Consider the following 18,427-nt stretch of genomic DNA (forward strand, 5'->3'; position numbering starts at 1 on the left):
ACTGGAACAATCTTTCTTCAGAAGTAGTAAATGCGAATACCATCAACTCCTTCAAATATAGAATCGACCGTCATTTCGCTGCGTCGGGAGTAAACTGAATAACGAGGGGCTTTCATCTGCTCCTCAATATCGAGGTGCTTTCTTCTGCTCACCAAGCCCCAAGTGGCGGTCGAGCAGATTAAATCACCCAAGCGGGCGACCTCGTAATGAGCCAATAGGTTTTCTGTTGCCTCCATTTCCATGTTTCCATGTTTCCATGTTTCCTCCCCCTCCTCCTCCTCCTTCTCCTCCTCCATGTTTCCTCATCCTCCTCCTCGGCCTCCTTGTCCTCCTCGTGAGCAAGTATGATTTTAATGGCAAGAAAATGTATACGGTTTGTGAGTCTGTGTTTGGGTGAGAGGAGAGAAGAGAAGGAAAGAATAAGAGAGAAGGAGGAGAGAAGAAAAGGAGGAGGAGAGAATGGGAGAGAAGGAGGAGGAGAGAAGGAGGAAAAGAATGGAGATATATAGAATGGAGGGAAAGGGAGGAGCGGAGGAAAGCTAGACAGGAGAAGTAAGGCTGGTATGAAGGAGGAGGAGTGGGCGAGAGGGAGAGGGAGGGATGTGAAGGAGGGGAGAGGATAAGACAATGGAGGAAAGAAATGGAGAGATGGAGAGAACCTGATACGCAATACTGGTGAGAATTACAGCTGTCCGATTGTCAAAACACACGCACACACACACACGTCTGATGACTTTTCTTGAGAGAGACAAATTGCGACAAGATACAGAATGCACACAAGAGTAGTAAGGGAGATAGGGTTAGAGAAAGAGATAAGAGATAATGGTCCGTTCTCATCAGGGCCTCCAGGTGGGCGTGGCGGCGCGTCCCCAGTCAGTCCAGTACAACAGGACGCAGGACAGGACCACGCTACAGATCGCCGTGCCGTCCATAAATGCGTCCGTCCATGTGTAAGGCGCGCTGTGTCTCTCGGGAGTCACGGTGTCTGTACCTCGGGGGCGACATTTGGGCTTCTTGGTCTTCCGGCGGCGGAGAGTCTTGCTGGTGGAGTTCTTGGTCGTGCCGCGGGGTGGACTCACAACATTGGTCTCACAGTTCGTTGAGGCTTTGGTGATGACTCCAGCATCACCTGCCTGGGTAGTGGAGACTTTGGTGATGGCGCTTCCATCACCTGTCTCAGTAGTGGAGACTTTGGTGATGGCGCTTCCATCACCTGTCTCAGTAGTGGAGACTTTGGTGATGGCGCTTCCATCACCTGTCTCAGTAGTGGAGACTTTGGTGATGATGACGCTTCCATCACCTGTCCCAGTAGTGGAGACTTTGGTGATGATGCTTCCATCACCTGTCTCAGTAGTGGAGACTTTGGTGATGACTCCAGCATCAGCTGCCTGAGTAGTTGAGGCTTGGGTGATGGCGCTTTCATCACCTGTCTCAGTAGTGGAGACTTTGGTGATGGCGCTTCCATTACCTGCCTGAGTAGTTGAGTCTTGGGCGGGGTTACTGGCCTCTTTCACGCCCTTTTCCTGGTGACACACTGGGGGCCGCGCAGCCTCATCGCAGCGGCGCCCGTTGCACCTCATGCTGGTGTACGCCACGCTTGGGTCTTGGCTGTCACAGAATAACGAAAAGTGCAGGAACTCGATGTTATCGAGGAACCTTTCCAGACTCATCGATCCCTTCAGCAGGGTCTTCCTGCCGGAACTGCATCGTAGCTGGACGGTCCTACTGCCGTCCTTTTGCTTGAGCGCGGCCAAGGGCACGCGCAGGCCGCCCTCGGCCTCACACGCCGCTATCCCCTCGGCGCACCACCAGCCGGTCACGGGGAAGGTAAAGCAGGCGATCTCCCGTCGCCTCTTGAGGCATCCCCGGCCCCTGTAGGACACCTTGAGGGTGTCCAGCCTGCACAGGCTTTCCCGCAGGCTAACTACCACGTTCACTTTCTCTCGGGATACTTTGTGACCCATTGTTTTATATCCGTGAATATAAAAATATCAGAACAGAGAGGAAAAAAGGTGAGAAAAGAGGAAACAGAAGAAAGAGAGGGCAGGGTGTATAATGTGGTGTTGGGGAAAGGGGGGCAGCCCGCGGGGAGTGTACTGTAGAGAGGGGAGGGGATGCGTTGGGAGGAAGCTGTTATGGGGGAGTGTGGGAAAGGCGGTAATGGAGGAAAGTCTGTCAGTCCGTCAGTGGAAGAAAGAAATATATGAAGAAGGTCAAGGAGGAAGTACGGAAACCCTAGTGAGCACGGAAGGAGGAAAGGAAAAGAAAGGTGCAGGGAGGCGTGAAGGAGCTGCATGGTTACCACCACTGTGGCCGATCAACAACAACAGCTGGACTGGACTACCTCTTAACGCCTCCTCCTCATAACCATCCTCCTTCCTTCCTTTGAACTACAGACACACTCGAGAACCAGAAACAAAGGTCTGCCATTCAAACAGAACTATGCTATACAGATAAGACTGGGCGGCTAAATGGTAGATGGAGTTCAATGTAAGGAAGTGCAGTATTCTGAGTGTAGGTAGGAACAACCCCTCACATAACTATTGCTTAAATAACACTCTCATAAGCAGGTCTGGGTGCGAGAGGGATTTAGGGGTCTTAGTGAGCTCTGATCTCCGTCCAAGGGCACAATGCATTCAAGCTAGAAATCGAGCAAATAGGGTACTGGGATGTATTTCAAGGAGCGTAAGCAACAGAGGCGCTGAAGTCTTCCTCAAACTATATTTAGCATTAGTTAGACCTCATCTTGACTATGCGGTTCAGTTCTGGTCACCTTACTATAGAATGGATATCAAAATGTTAGAATCGGTGCAGAGAAGGATGACTGAGATGATTTAGGGGTTGAGAAACTTGCCATACGAGGAAAGACTCAAACAGTTAAACTTGCATTCTCTAGAAAGGCGAAGGGTGCGTGGAGACATGATCGAGGTTTATAAATGGATGAAGGGCTTTAATAAGGCACACATTCATAAGGTTTTGTTGGTAAGAGAACCGGGTAGGACACGAAGTAATGGGTTTAAACTGGATAAATTCAGATTCAACAGGGACATAGGCATAAATTGGTTTACAAACAGGGTGGTGGATGAGTGGAATAGGCTTAACAGTAATGTGGTGAGTGCCAATACAATTGTCACATTCAAAAATAGATTAGATAAATTCATGGACAGCGATATTAGGTGGGATTAGATACACGGGAGCTACACGGGAGCTTAGGTTCAGAGGAGCTGCCTCGTACAGGCCTACCGGCCTCTTGCAGATTCCTATGTTCTTATGTTCTTATGTTCTTCCTCCTCTCCCTCTTCCTCCTCCTCCTCCTCCTCCTCCATCTTCTCTTTTCCTCTTCCTCCCTCGTTTCGACTTTCTTTTCCTCCTCATTATCTATGTCCTTCTCCTCTTCTTCTACCTTTTATTCCTCCTCCTCTTCCTCCTCCTCTTCTCTTCATCCTCCTCATCTGATTCCTTATTCGCGCGCGCGCGTGTGTGTGTGTGTGTGTGTGTGTGTGTGTGTGTCAGGGCTAATTAAATGTATTTCTATCAATTTCGCTGAGAGAGATAGATACATAGAGAGAGAGAGAGAGAGAGAGAGAGAGAGAGAGAGAGAGTCCATCCATCCATCCGTACCACAGGAAAGGTCAGATCTAAAGGCGTCTCTCTCTCTCTCTCTCTCTCTCTCTCTCTGCTTCCTTCCCTCCCTCCTCACGCGCCATTAAAAATTCCTGGTGGGTTCTTGTTGGCGTTATTGTGTTACGTGGAAATATATAGGTGAATACCGCCCCGCGCCGCGCACCGCTGAAATATTTAGCCGAATATTTACTGCCCGGGATAGTTGAGATAAATTATAGCGGCGGGGAGGCTCAGCTCACCCCGCGGAAGGCGAGACGCGCCCTGCATTTTATGGCGGACTTTTACTTTATGGACTTACATAATTTTGCTCTCAATGTCCCGCGGATTAGGTGTGGCGGCGGAGGCAAGACTTGTGTTGTGGGCGGAGCGGGGCGGGGCGGGGAACACGGCGGCCCCGCGCGTCAAGGTGGAAATGTGAAAAATGACGTCGTTCCTCCTGTCGCGGAGACACACGGCTGAAATATTGCGTACACCACCCTGTCGTCGAGGCCCCCGTGAGGGATGAGACGTGGCTACCGGGCGTCAAGGTGAACGGGGGAGGTGAATTGCTGTGGGCCGCAGACACGCCACAGAGAGCTTACTGCATAGACACAAACACGCCCCAGAAGCCTTCACCATGTACAAGAATTGCCCGTGTATTAGAATTGTTATGACCCGTGTATTAGAAATGCCCTTGTATTAGAATTGTTATTACCCGTATACTAGAACTGCCCGTGTATTAGAATTGTTGTGGCCCGTATATTAAAATTGTTGTGGCCCGTGTATTAGAATTGTTGTGGCCTGTGTATTAGAATTGCTGTAACCCATGTACTAAAATTATCCGTGTATTATAATTGTTTTGGCCCGTGTATTAGAATTGTTGTGACCCCGTGTACTAGAATTGCCCGAGTATTAGAATTGTTGTGGCCCGTGAATTAGAATTGCCTTTGTATTAGAATTGCTGTGACCCGTGTACTAGAATTGCCCGTGTATTAGAATTGTTGTGGCCCGTGTATTAGAATTGTTGTGACCCGTGTATTAGAATTGCCCGTGTATTAGAATTGTTGTGGCCCGTGTATTAGAATTGTTGTGGCCCGTGTATTAGAATTGCCCGTGTATTAGAATTGTTGTGACCCAGGTACTAGAATTGCCCGTGTATTAGAATTGTTGTGACCCAGGTACTAGAATTGCCCGTGTATTAGAATTGTTGTGACCCGTATACTAGAATCGCCCGTGTATTAGAATTGTTGTGGTCTGTGTATTAGAATTGTTGTGACCCAGGTACTAGAATTGCCCGTGTATTAGAATTGCAGTGACGCAAGACACGCCGCAGAGCACAGATACACCCACAGACAACCAACCCTCAGAGAAGTCTTCACCGTGAATTAGAATCGTTACCAAGAGACTAAAAAGAACTGTGCTCGTAGATTTTATCGTATAAGCTACTCTACGGGCAATATGTACCTATGAAGTAGCTTATAGAGTAGCCTGCTGAGTAAAATAATAGTTAGAAATAGTGATAATAATTACTAGAAGATGCATATATAGCCGTTGGGGTCATAAAAGCTGTTCGCTGACATCGGCCGCCCAAGCGTCCCATAGTGGACCCATACCTCACTCGATTCTGCTCCGTCTAACACACACACACACACACACACACACACACACACACACACACACATTTCTTTATGCCAGCTGTCCCCGTGCCTCATGTTGGCCATATCAATCACCTCATCATAGCCAGGCACAAGATCGATGAGTCTTGTTCATGAAGTCAAATAACAAAATAGATGAGTATAATTATTATGTCACTGATACTGGCAAAGCGGCAACTGCAAGACGGCGGGTACAGTATGCGTATTCATTGAGTCATCGCCCACCCGCCGCCACCACCGTCTAGCAGAGAGAGGGAGAGGGAGAGAGAATAGAAAAGTAGAGAGAAACAAAGAAAAGGAGAAAAAGATAGATAGAAAATAGAGAGAGAGAAAGAGAAGCAAAGGAAAATTAGATAGAAGAGAGAAAAAAAAATAGAGAAAAACAAAGAAAAGAAAAAGAAAGAAAAGAGAATGAGAGAATAAACAAAGTAGAGAGAAACAAAGAAAAAGATAGATAGAAATTTGAGAGAGAGAGAGAGAGAGAGAGAGAGAGAGAGAGAGAGAGAGAGAGAGAGAGAGAGAGAGAGAGAGAGAGAGTATTTACATGTTCCTAAAGCCTAGTAGTGCTCTCGGTGTCTAAATAAAATATTGCATCTTTAATAAATTAATATGCAAAGCCTTCCAGACTGATATCAAAACTCTTTGCATTTATTTCAACTTTTTTTTTTTTTTTGTCAACTCTCACAATGAAATTATTTGTTTTATGTTAACTGAGACTTATCTTTCAGCCGGTCAACCAGTCAAGTCAACCAGTCAGTCAGTCAGTCAAGTCAGCCAACCAAGAAGTCAACCAGTCAGCCAGTCGAGTCACCCAGTCAAGTCAATAAGTCACCTAGTCAACCAGTAAGTCAGTCAACCAGTTAGTCAAATCTGTCAATCAATTATCTAGTAGTAGTAGTAGTAGTAGTAGAAGTAGTAGTAGTAGTAGAAGTAGTAGTAGTAGTAGTAGTAGTAGTAGTAGTAGTAGTAGTAGTAAAAATAATAATAACAATACAACTATGATAATGGTAATAAACACCCACCATGTCCCCCATTTCTCAATTTCACGGAGCAGGAAAGACAAAACTCAACTCCATGCCTCATAACGTAACACATTTTCCAGCAGGCCAAGACGAATAATCCCACACACAGACAGACAGACCCAGACAAACACAGACATTTTAATATATTTAGTTAGAGAGAGCAGCCGCAAAAATAATTAATGATGGAAAACCCCGAAAGCTCAGCGCGGGAATATGAATTAAATGAGACGAGTGACACGGGCCCCGAGGAGGATATGAATGAACGCCGGATTGAATGAATGTCCCCTGATTAGGCGGCATTCTTACGGTTTTACTTCCACGCTAATAAGATGAAAAAGGAAGTTTGCCCGGCGTTCCTGGGATTCTTGGAGGAGGAGGAGGAAAAGAGTGGAGAGAAAGACAGAGAGGGGGGGAAGGAGAGAGAGAGAGAGAGAGAGAGAGAGAGAGAGAGAGAGAGAGAGAGAGAGAGAGAAAGTGTAGAGGAGGAAAAAAAGTGAAGAGAGGGGGGTCGGGGGGGAGAGAGAGAGAGAGAGAGAGAGAGAGAGAGAGAGAGAGAGAGAGAGAGAGAGAGAGAGAGAGAGAGAGAGAGAGAGAAAAATGACACACACACACACACACACACACACACACACACACACACACACACACACATAAGTACCCCCTTCTCACAACCTTCTCGTCCTCCTCCTCCTCCTCCTCCTCCTCCACCCCATAATTATCTTCACTCGTTCGTCATTCCCGCGTGAAGAGAAGATTTACACACACGCAGTTGGCAGTGATTCTTATAATTGTGCACCGTCATTCCCTGCTCCCTCCCCTCGCCGCTCTGGATATGCAAGAACAATTGTATCACGCTGGCAATTATGTCCTGATGGTTTTACGAGGAGGTGCTTATAAACTTGTGTAGCAGGTTCGAGTCCCCCTTCATTTTTTTTTTTTTTACCGGGTTATTGATGCTTATGATTAGGGTTATTCTTTTTAGTCCTGTTTATGATATTCAGGAGTATGTATCTCGATGGCAATTTGTCGTGATGGGGCAAAGAGTAACAGCTGATAAACTTGTGGTCCAGGTTCGAGTCCTCTTAATATTCACGATTCATTTCTTGCCATATTACTAAAACGTCATATTCAGAAGCATTTATCACGGTGGCAAATAAGTCGTGATGGTTTTAAGCGTAACAGCTGATAAACTTGTGGTCCCAGGTTCGACTCCCATAAAATCCACGGTTCTTTTTACTTGCATATTTCTAACCTACTCAGCCTTAAATAATCGTTACCTGGTTCATCATTGTATCATTAAACTTAGAATATGGGCCTATGTATTTTAGTGTATTCTTTGCTCTACATAACGAAAGAAATTAGCACTTGTAATAACGAGAGAAAGGAAGAAAAGTTAGAATTGATCTTGATAGCTAGAGAGAGTCAAAGTGGGCGAACAGGCGGATTATAAATTGCTGGTAATTCACCCTGATTACAAATTAAGGGCCATTAGCCTGTCAAGCGGACGTAATTCTAATGCTCTCAGCCATTTAACTTATTCTATTGCACACTACGTTTTTCTCTCTCTTGTATATCAATGAAGACGTCCAACGCTGCTGTTTAATTATGAGAACCCGTTTGTGCAAGCCAGTCTCTCTCTCTCTCTCTCTCTCTCTCTCTCTCTCTCTCTCTCTCTCTCTCTCTCTCTCTCTCTCTCTCTCACAAAAAAAAAGAGAGGAAGTTAGTCTCATTAAAGCAATTTGTTACCTTTGTTTAAGAGAATGAGGTGGAATCATAACATTAAGGATTGAAATTACTTGTCCGTAATGACTTTTAAGTGTTAACAAGGGGAATATCAGGGACTAGTTTAGAGTTTATAACCTTACAGCCTTTCTCTTTTAACAGGTAAAAGTGGTGAGGGTATTTTATCGACCCGAACACACACACACACACACACACATCAGTACCTTCTAGACTCCACTCGTCCACCTGAGAGGTAAGTTCTCCCACCCTTCTCTCTGCCTTGGTTTTGTCTATAAGCGTGTGTTCTTTGGCATGTCAGGGAGTTGTTACCGTGTGAGCTGAAAACTTGTATTTGAACATGTAATATCGTCTCTATTGGTAAAAGTTAACGAAGTACTGGAGGTGATTATACCCAACATATGACCTCTCAATAGTTGCGGCCTATGACTACTGTAGTTCCCCAATCAGTCATTCCCCAATTAATAACATAATCAACCCGCTGTCCACAATCCTCCCACCCCGAGTAGCTTATTCCTGCGCCATAGCCACATGTCCAAATCAGATGTGTCAGCTCCACCAAGGACAGACTGTTGGGTGCATGTCACTTTCACGCAGGGCCGTCACTTATATAGTTATGATGTTAGCACCAAAAATTATGTTCGATGCCCATGCTTGTAATGTCGTAGGATTTAGTGAATAAGCTGATCAAAGGTGCTTTCTTGAAGGCTACGGGTACCATTTCAGGAATCTTGGCATTGATTGATTGTTGTTGTTGCAGGTAGGCCTATACTCTCTCCTAGTAGTAGTAGTAGTAGTAGTAGTAGTAGTAGTAGTTGTAGTGGTGGTAGTAGTAGTGTATAAAGATGTGAACGGAATACGATAATGAATGATATGGCAATAGTTTGAGAGAGAGAGAGAGAGAGAGAGAGAGAGAGATATTTACATAGATTTACATAGAAAATCAGACCACACAGACCCCATGGTCCAGACTTGGTGGTCTGTCCTTAAACCTAAGTGATTTTACATTAATCAGAAGACTCCAAAACGTTGCATTTCTACTCTAGTTGATATTAAGTTGAAGGAAGTGACGGTCGAGCTTATTTTTGAAGGAGTCAATCGTGTTACACTGGACCACTGATGATGGGAGCTTATTCCATTCTCGCACTACATCGTTGGTGAAGAAAAATTTGGTGCAGTCTGAATTTACTTGTCTACATCTGAGTTTTACGCCATTGTTCCTCGTGCGCAAAGTGTCATCGATCATAAACAATGTTGATCTGTCTACATTCGTGAAACCATTAAGTATTTTAAAACATTCGATCAGTTTTCCTCGGAGGCGACGTTTCTCAAGAGAGAACATGTTAAGGGTAGAAAGCCTTTCTTCGTAGGATTTGTTGCGCAAGGAAGGGATAATTTTCGTTGCCCGACGCTGAACACCTTCTAATTTAGCAATATCCTTTGCATGGTGGGGAGACCAAAACTGTACCGCATATTCCAAGTGGGGTCTGACTAAACTGTTGTAGAGCGGGAGTATTACATCTTTATTCTTAAATAAAAAGTTTCTTTTAATGAAGCCCAACATTCTGTTCTCTTTATTTGCTGCATCGATGCATTGCTGTGAGCAATGAGAGAGAGAGAGAGAGAGAGAGAGAGAGAGAGAGAGAGAGAGAGAGAGAGAGAGAGAGAGAGAGAGAGAGAGAGAGAGAGAGAGAGAGAGAGAGAGAGAGAGTTTAGCTTTATTTTCACGTATTCTCTCTTCTTGCAGGGTTAGGGCGTTACTGTTTGTGCTTAGTAATAGTTATGTACGTCTCTTTATATTATAGTCCAGAAAAACTTTAAAAATGTATTAGGAAGGAACATGTACGTGGTGGTTAGCGAATCGTAGCTACACCATCACTCAACTTTACTTTTTATTTTCATTATACGCTATTTGCAAGGGGGCTGTTATTTAAGTGTTTATCAATAGTTATATGCATTTCTTTATATTATAGGTCCAGAGGAAGGTGTTAAATAGGTGTATGGGAAGGAACATGTGTTGGTTAGCGAATCGGGTAGCTACGCCATCACTCAATTTTGCTTTTTATTTTCATTATACGCTATTTGCAAGGGTTAGGGGGCTGTTATTTAAGTGTATCAATTGCTATGTGCATTTCTTTATATAATAGGCTCAGAGAAAGGTGTTAAATAGGTGTATGGGAAGGAACATGTGTTGGTTAGCGAATCGGGTAGCTACGCCATCACTCAACTTTACTTTTTATTTTCATTATACGCTATTTGCAAGGGTAAGGGGGCTGTTATTTAAGTGTATCAATTGCTATGTGCATTTCTTTATATTATAGGCTCAGAGAAAGGTGTTAAATAGGTGTATGGGAAGGAACATGTGTTGGTTAGCGAGTCGGGTAGCTACGCCATCACTCAATTTTGCTTTTTATTTTCATTATACGCTATTTGCAAGGGTTAGGGGGCTGTTATTTAAGTGTATCAATTGCTATGTGCATTTCTTTATATAATAGGCTCAGAGAAAGGTGTTAAATAGGTGTATGGGAAGGAACATGTGTTGGTTAGCTAATCTGGTTAGCTACATCATCATCCAGTTTGCTTTCATTTTCAGTATGCGCTATTTGCAAGGGTTAGGGGGCTGTTATTTAATTGTTTATCAATTGCTATGTGCATTTCTTTATATTATAGAGCCCAGAGAAAGGTGTTAAATAGGTGTAAGGGAAGGAAACATGTGTTGGATGGCGATCCTGGTGATTCAGTTTGAGGTTTATTTTCATTATAGTTTTTGCAAGGGTTAGGAAGCTATACTATAAGTGTTTATCGATAGTAATTTGTTTCTTTATATTACAGGTCTGGAAAGCTGCAAAATCCGTGTACGGGAAGGAAACTTGGATTTTTTGTGGCTAATCAGTTGACTGCCTCACCCCATCACTCGCTGGTAAGGAAGTTTGGATTATTTTCCTTGCTACTTGTTCATTGCAGGGTCAGGAAGTCATTTTTAAGGTGTCATTCCAACGTTCTGAATGTTAACTTCCTCCTGATAAGTGCAGGATAATGGGAAAGTGGTCGTGTCTTGTCAACCACTTAAGTGACTTCCTTGGTAATGATAGTGACTAGGAATGGTCTGCAAGTATTGTTATTTTTGTGGCTCGAGTTTATCCAGAAATAATGCTGCCCTAGTCTCCTTTTAGTTGTTAATGAGGTGTGTGGGGGTGTCTTCTCTGTTGCTATTATAGTCCTCATATTGACACTGATGTTGATAGTGCTCAGTCAAAGCCACAAGTCTACTATTATATATCCCATTTAATTTCATGCCTCAGATTTTACTGTCTTCAAGGTAGAAAATGTCCATTCACACATACATGCCAATTCAGACACTGAGTGCAATTTGTATAGTCTCTCAACTTTGGGAAATCTGTCCTTGCAGATGAAACATAAACTCTTGATTTTTATTTTACCTTTTAAGCAATAGCGGGTCAATATGCATTTCAGTTCATGTCTCTGCATTAACTTTGACCAGGTTTCATGAAGCAGGCAGTTCCCAACAAAGGGGTTAAAAATGGTCCATGCTGACCCTCCCATTGATGACAGTCCACCATTCTTTGATGAAGTTTGAGAGGCTGAGGCAGGCTGGCAAGGCTGCTGGTGTTTGTAGCATCCATGCAGAGGGACTTGAGGCATGAGGTGTGGCTATAGTCTCTGGATTGCGTGTAGTATTGACTGTCAATGGCAATATAATATCCAACTCACTGGCAAAGGAGCAAGTTGTCCCTATCTTGAGAGAGAGGTGGAAGTCAGAACTGCAACAACTACTAGGTATTACACTGCTCAGTATGTCAGGCTTGGGGGCTTGGACTTGCCCATCCATCACCATTTACATTGAAAAAGTTTGGAAGTGGGGTGGGGTGTGAAGGTCTCCCAAGTGTATTCATACAAGGTCGTAAGAACAGCACATAAGAAGGGAGTTCTCAAATATAATCCATAATGTCCATCATGCCATTGTACCAGATTACCAATGGTGTGACTTTACAATGCTGCCGTAAGTCAATCAACCCCACCTGCTGTATATTTTTACAGGACCTCGGACTAAGCCATAGGCCAGTTTGACAGTCCAAGACGGGTCATTGTCAGCACCAAACCAAACCTTATTCTCCACAATGATCCGTTATTTCTACTCAATACCAGATACTAATGAAATATCCAGTGTGGTATCCTAAAATTTCCTCATTTTTATACCAACGCCAAGCACTATACATAGAACAAGGAATTCTCGTACTGGTATTTTGTGTTTAGCTGGAGAGCTTAAACAAACTTGCTGTGTTGGAGCGTGCAACTGGCCCTATGTCACTGCTTCTATAAAAAAAAAATACTAATGCCGTCCCCTCCAAACAGATCAGGACACTCCCCCATGGTGTTCCCAAGCTGGTGGCTGTACCTGGAGACTGAACGAGGCAGCATCAACACAGCGATATTTTTTGTGAAGTGGATACAGGATAACTGGAGCAAGGAGACCGAATTGTGAGGTGAGTTACTACTACTACTACTACTACTACTCCCTCGCTCCTGTACATGTATCTTGCTGCCTTTTGATCTGCGTCTTGTACCGTCAAGTTACTGGTGGGTGGGCGGGTGTTTATTATTTCAGTACTGGGTGATTTTTATCTTTACATGTTAATGGTTTTAAGATTCAGAGGGTGGAACTGTTATGTGTTTTTGCTCTTCAAGTATTTAAGATTAAAATTTGTTTTACCTACTGAAATTATTATAGGTAGAGGAAAACTCCTATAATAACGCAAAACTATTTGGAAGCAGCTGACATCAGATTGTGATAGAATTCTAATTAGATTATCTTACCACATGAATTTTATTAATACTTTATAGTGCATTGGTGGTTTTCATTTCTATTTAATATATAGTGTAAAGACTTTACTTAATAAACATTTGTACAGCTTTCGTGCAAACTTTTTTGCATCAATAGCTAAAAATGCCTGAAAAAAGTCAATTATGCCTCGGAAAGTCTCCCTGGAAAAACTGTGAGCAGGTGATGTAAAAAGAAACAAAATTTGAGTGTTCTTTTTATTCTATCTTTCATACATAGAGTTCACAGCTTACAACCGAACACACACTAGGCGAGGCAGCAAAACTCAAAGTAAATCTCAAGTTGGCAAATATTCTTCAGTTGATTTACTCCCCCAACAGAATGTAACAAACAGCACTTGACGGGTGACAGCTGGCCGCCTCATGTCTACCCTCCTTCTGAAGGACTCCAGGATGTCATCTCCTTTCTTCTGCTGTGTCTGCAAGGCGTGTCTCCATCCAGGCAGCTTGTTGAAGAGTCGCCACATCTCTTGGAGGCCAGACAGTTCTTCACCCACACCTCTCACTGGAAGAAGAAATGACACCAGAAGTAACAGAATAATAGTCTCTATTTCATCAGGGAGTTTATAGTGACTGAAATTTACTGGAAGTTTTCTGTAATCAGTGCATCTTCTGAATATTGTTAAGTTGTTCAATCAATAAACACTGCTGCAGAGACCCTGCTTGTTTGATAATGCCACAATACTAAGTATGTAATCTCCGGACACTTTTTTAGGCATTTTCGACTGCCTATAAATTGTAGCTTTTTGGATATTTTCATCAATTCAAGGCTTATAAATGACTGTTTTGTTCAATATTAATGTTAATTCTGCAATTTTTGTACCAATAGTGGAACTTTTTAACAGTACAGAATATAAGAAGCAATATTTTATCAACAGTTAGGTGAGATTCATAACATATAGCCTGGCAAACACTAAACATGGGGATGAATGGAGACAGCAATGAAATGTGTGCTAAAATGGTTTGGACACGAGGAGACTGTGTGAGTACAGGAATGAGGGGGAGATGGAACTATCAAGGTTGCTGTGCCCAAGGAAAGAAAAGCGAGATCGAGATCTCTTTATGAATGGATCGAGAGAAGTCAGAAAATAAAGACCTGTTATTGAAAAGGAAAGAAGTCAGAGTTAAGTTGTCACAAAAAAAAAATGAGAATGGGAGCAGCTCGGTCTTCACACAAAAAGGTACAATAGAGTATAATTTCCCCCTAGAAACAAACTGTTGGAAAGGACAATATTATCCACTAGGCAATTATGTTCACTAATTGTACCTAATCAACCACCACTGTTTGTACCAGAAATTGACTTAATCACTTCATAAACGTGTAATTAAAAGAGAATTGGAGATGATAATCCCCATTAATATCCCTGATTGATAACTAGTTGAGTTTATGCTATGGTACTAATAGCTTTTTCAGTGTTTATAAATTCCTGCTATTTTTTTAATTCCTCAGTTAGCTCATCAGAGTAATACAATACAAAGTTAAATATTTCCCTCCATTGACAAATTCCATCAGAGGGAGAGGAGACCTGATTACAGTACATATATAAACTTTGAGGAGAACTAATACTATACTGCTCTCTTCCTAATAAAAAAATAGATATATGTGAATAGATATAGTCTTCAGTGTATCTATAAAATAGATCAATACGTTGCCATTCATTTTAGTGCAGAGAAATTAGTTTTTTTCTCTGGGTAATTTAGTTAAAATTTGTATCGTTTGTATGGGCTTACAAGAACCTAGTTATTTAGAATGAGTAAAGGTTCTCATAGGTCTAAAAAGTAAGTTTCACATAGTAGTAGTAGTAGCAGCAACACAAAAAGTAGTCACTGTAGCAAATAAAAAAAAAAATATTTGAAAAATAGTAAACAGAAAAGGATATACTAGATCAGTGGATCTCAACCGTTGGGGGGGACGCGAGCACAGGACGGGAGGGGAAAAAATCACGGACTCTGCCTATTAGTACAAAGGAGATGTAATTGTTATGCCCTCCGGGATATTCACCCCCCACCCCCCCTTGTAGGAGGAGAAGGAGAAACAGAAAGAGGAGAAGGAAGGAAAGAGGTAGAAGGGAGAGGCGGAAAGCGAGGGGGGAACAGGGCGGCCGAAGCGTGGGAAAGCACAGGGAGCCTGGTGTAGGGGGGGGGTTAGGGGGGGGGGTAATGATAATAATAATAATAACAATAATAATAGTGTGGGCAAATAAAATAATAGCCTAGCCATGGGCTATCTATCTATCTATACATGGTGGCATAGTTGGTGGGGGGTGGAGTGGGTATCGCAGGGAGGAGGGGGCCCCCGACTGCACTGAACAAGCTTTGTAGGTGCCCATCTTGCAAAAGGTTGAGAACCCCTGGACTAAATAAAATGAATGAAATAAAGTAAAAAGTAAAATCAATGAGAGAGAGAGAGAGAGAGAGAGAGAGAGAGAGAGAGAGAGAGAGAGAGAGAGAGAGAGAGAGAGAGAGAGAGAGAGAGAGAGAGAGAGAGAGAACTTAACTGAAAAAAAGAGTAAAATAAAAAGGAGCAAGAATGAGGAAGAAAGGAAGCAAAGCCGTGCAAGACAAACCAATAGTGGAAAAGTTGCAAACACGAGAATTCGCCAAAGAAAAGCAAGTCGTTTCGCTGCGTTCCTCCGCACTGAATGGAAGACACTTAAGAGGAGGAGGAGGAGGAGGAAGGGAGAGGAAGGAGGAGGAGGAGGAAAGGAAAATAAAGATGAAAAAGGAAGTCTCTGTGTGTGTGTGTGTGTAAGAGAGAGAGAGATAGAGAAAGAGAGAGAGAGAAGAGAAGAGAAGAGAGGAGAGGAGAGGAGAGGAGAGGAGAGGAGAGGGAAGGGAAGGGAAGGAAAGAGAAGAGAGAGAGAGAGAGAGAGAGAGAGAGAGAGAGAGAGAGAGAGAGAGAGAGAGAGAGAGAGAGAGAGAGAGAGAGAGAGAGAGAAACACAAAAGGTAAGGTTTAAGAACAATAGCTGCTTCTAATGTGTGTGTGTGTGTGTGTATATGTATGTATGTATGTGTGTATGTATGTATGTGTGTGTATGTATGTGTATTTACCTTGGGCAGCCTCACCACGCGGTTCCTCTATAGCCACTAGTAAGGTCGCCTCTGTCTTGACCACAATAGCGATCCCTGTAACAAAAGAAAAGATAATAATAAATAAGAATATAAGAAAAATAAATATATATAAAACACAGTAATTATAAAGTCTAGTAAATCACGTAATCAATCTGCGTGTCTGTTTGTAGTGGGAATTGAGGAGGAGGTGGAGGAGGAGGAGGAGGAGGAAAATTGAAACGGAGGAAGTAGAATGAAATGATGATGAAGAGAGGAGGAGGAGGGGGAGGAGGAATAGGATAAAGAGGAGGAGGTGGAGGAAGAAGAAAAAGTAGAGAAGGAAATTTGTACAGAGGACGAAGAGGAGGAGAGAAACAAAATAAGGAGGAAGGAGGAGGAAGAAGAGAGAGTAGTACACAGACAAGCCGGATATTATTTTTCTGTTTTTCGACGGTGTAATCCAGTTGAAACAAGGTTCATTAGGGGAGCTACAGTGGCCGGCCTGGTGGTGGTGGCGGCTCACGTATCAGCATTGTCCAAGGAAGGAAGGAAGGAAGGGAGGAAGGAAAATTCATCTAAGGTACTAACGAGAGAGAGAGAGAGAGAGAGAGAGAGAGAGAGAGAGAGAGAGAGAGAGAGAGAGAGAGAGAGAGAGAAAGGGGGGAACGTGATGTGTGTGTGTGTGTGTGTGTGTGTGTGTGTGTGGGTGTGAGAGAGAGAGAGAGAGAGAGAGAGAGAGAGAGAGAGAGAGAGAAACACTCTCTCTCTCTCTCTCTCTCTCGCGCGCGCGCGCGCTTCCTTCCATTTCTCCTAATCCAGCCTTCTTCCCTTTTTTTCCTTTTCTCCTTCCCTTCTTCCTAATCTCTTCCATCTGCCTCCTTTCCCTCTCCTTCCTTTTTAGCTTCCTTCCCTTCATTCCCTCCTTCACCTCTCTCTTTTATATATTTTTCTTCTCTCTACGAATTATCACTCCCTCTCTCCCTACCTCCCTTCATTCCTTCCTTTCTTTTTTTATCTTCCTCTTTTGCTTCCTACCCTTCCCTTCCCTCTCCTTTCATTCCCTTCTACTCTCTTCTTTCCTTCTTTATATCTTACCGTACCATCAGTACAATAACTACTACAATACTACTACAATACTAATACTGCAATAACAATGCACACCCTTGTATAGTTTTTTTCTTATCGTGGGTTAAAAAGAACAACAGCACCGCGCTATACCAGACTCCAGTAAGGCTTATTGAGGAACGGATTCTCTCTCTCTCTCTCTCTCTCATCAAGGCAGCGCTGAGCAAAGCCTCTTATAACACCTCATCAGCTTAAAATACATTACTTTTGTACTCGGAAAGGAATCACACACACATACACACACACGTACTAAAGCAGCGAGATGGATAGATAGACGGAAAGATAGGTATAGATGTGTGAACGCGGCATTAGGAAGGAAGAAAATTCATCTAAGGTACTACATCAGCGAGAGGTGGAGGAAGGGAGAGAGGGAGGGAGGGAAGGGAGGTAAACCAAGGAAGGAGAGAAGAAAGGGAGGAAAATTAATCACCCTCCTTGTAATTACGGGGACTTGAGCGAACGTAAGGGAGAACGATGTATAGTGAACGCCCTGAACGATCCTTGTAAACGTAAGGGATGTGGAAAAATATATATTGTTGGTGCAGTGTGATGGATGAACGTGAGAGAGAGAGAGAGAGAGAGAGAGAGAGAGAGAGAGAGAGAGAGAGAGAGAGAGAGAGAGAGGGGGGGGGGAGGAAACAGAAGGGATGATGCAAGGAATAACGGAAGGAAGAGGAGGAGGAGGAGGAGAAGGAAGAGGAATGAGTGATCCTGGAGACAAGACAGATAGATAGATAAAGACACACACACACACACACACACACACACACACACAGAGCGTTCGAGATACCAAAAGAGAGCGAGTAAGAGGGAAAAAGAGAGAGAGAGGGGCGGAGGGAGGGAGTGAGGTGGTCTGCAAGGGTCAACAAAAGACAAGAGCTGCTCATTAGCGAGGGAGGGAAGCGCGGGCCGCCTCAGAGAAAAGTTTTGTTTCCACGGACCAAGGACCCATTGTGTGGCGTGCCCGCTACCACCAACCCCTCCAGCCTGCCTAACCTAGCCTGGCAGAGCGTAGCATAGGATGGTATAGGCGTAGCGTTGCATAGGACAGCCGTTGCATAGGATAGGAGTATCATACGATAGCCGTAGCATAGGATAGCTGTAGCATAGGATAGCACTCTCTCTCTCTCTCTCTCTCTCTCTCTCTCTCTCTCTCTCTCTCTCTCTCTAACTCCCCTTCCTCCCATTTCTCTTTTTTTTCTCATTTCTACTCTTTCATCGTTTGACTGTGTGTGTGTGTGTGTGTGTGTGTGTGTGTGTGTCAAAGGGAATGCATGCATTATAATTATTATCACCAAATTACTTAACACTTTCCTCCTCCTCCTCCTCCTCCTCCTCCTCTTCCTGCTCCTCCTTTGTCTCCATTCAT

The 18,427-nt window shown here is 43.5% G+C and overlaps 2 protein-coding genes across 23 annotated transcripts in view; both read right to left on the bottom strand.

Moving 5' to 3' along the window:
• Positions 1-804: 804 nt before the first annotated feature.
• LOC126998286 (uncharacterized) lies at positions 805-2,004 on the bottom strand. Of its 22 annotated transcripts, none has more exons than XM_050859786.1 (3): positions 1,427-2,004; positions 1,264-1,300; positions 805-1,137 (listed from the first exon to the last, which is right to left on the bottom strand). In XM_050859786.1, the coding sequence occupies exons 1-3, from the start codon at positions 1,962-1,964 to the stop codon at positions 837-839; spliced, it is 876 nt and encodes a 291-aa protein (XP_050715743.1). In that variant the 5' UTR covers positions 1,965-2,004; the 3' UTR covers positions 805-836. The 22 variants fall into 22 exon arrangements, with proteins under 22 accessions (XP_050715743.1, XP_050715740.1, XP_050715737.1 ...); XM_050859783.1 differs by having other exon boundaries at positions 805-1,171; positions 1,256-1,300; XM_050859780.1 differs by having other exon boundaries at positions 805-1,171; positions 1,214-1,300.
• An 11,154-nt stretch (positions 2,005-13,158) lies between these two features.
• LOC126997822 (uncharacterized) overlaps positions 13,159-18,427 on the bottom strand; it is a 22,720-nt gene continuing 17,451 nt past the window's right edge. Inside the window, exons 2-3 of the mRNA XM_050859033.1 lie at positions 15,934-16,008; positions 13,159-13,385 (exon numbers count right to left, since the gene is read on the bottom strand). Of these exons, the coding sequence (XP_050714990.1) occupies positions 13,159-13,385; positions 15,934-16,008 (302 nt within the window). The remainder of the gene's footprint in view (positions 13,386-15,933; positions 16,009-18,427) is intronic.

Source organism: Eriocheir sinensis, chromosome 13 (genome assembly GCF_024679095.1).
Source record: "Eriocheir sinensis breed Jianghai 21 chromosome 13, ASM2467909v1, whole genome shotgun sequence".
Classification (NCBI taxonomy): domain Eukaryota; kingdom Metazoa; phylum Arthropoda; class Malacostraca; order Decapoda; family Varunidae; genus Eriocheir; species Eriocheir sinensis.

Coding starts and splice junctions, on each gene's coding strand:
- LOC126998286 (XM_050859765.1), bottom strand. CDS start 1,964: ATGGGTCACAAAGTATCCCGAGAGAAAGTGAACGTGGTAGTTAGCCTG. Junction 1,301..1,342: donor AGTCTCCACTACTGAGACAG/GTGATGGAAGCA, acceptor CTACTGGGACAG/GTGATGGAAGCGTCATCATC.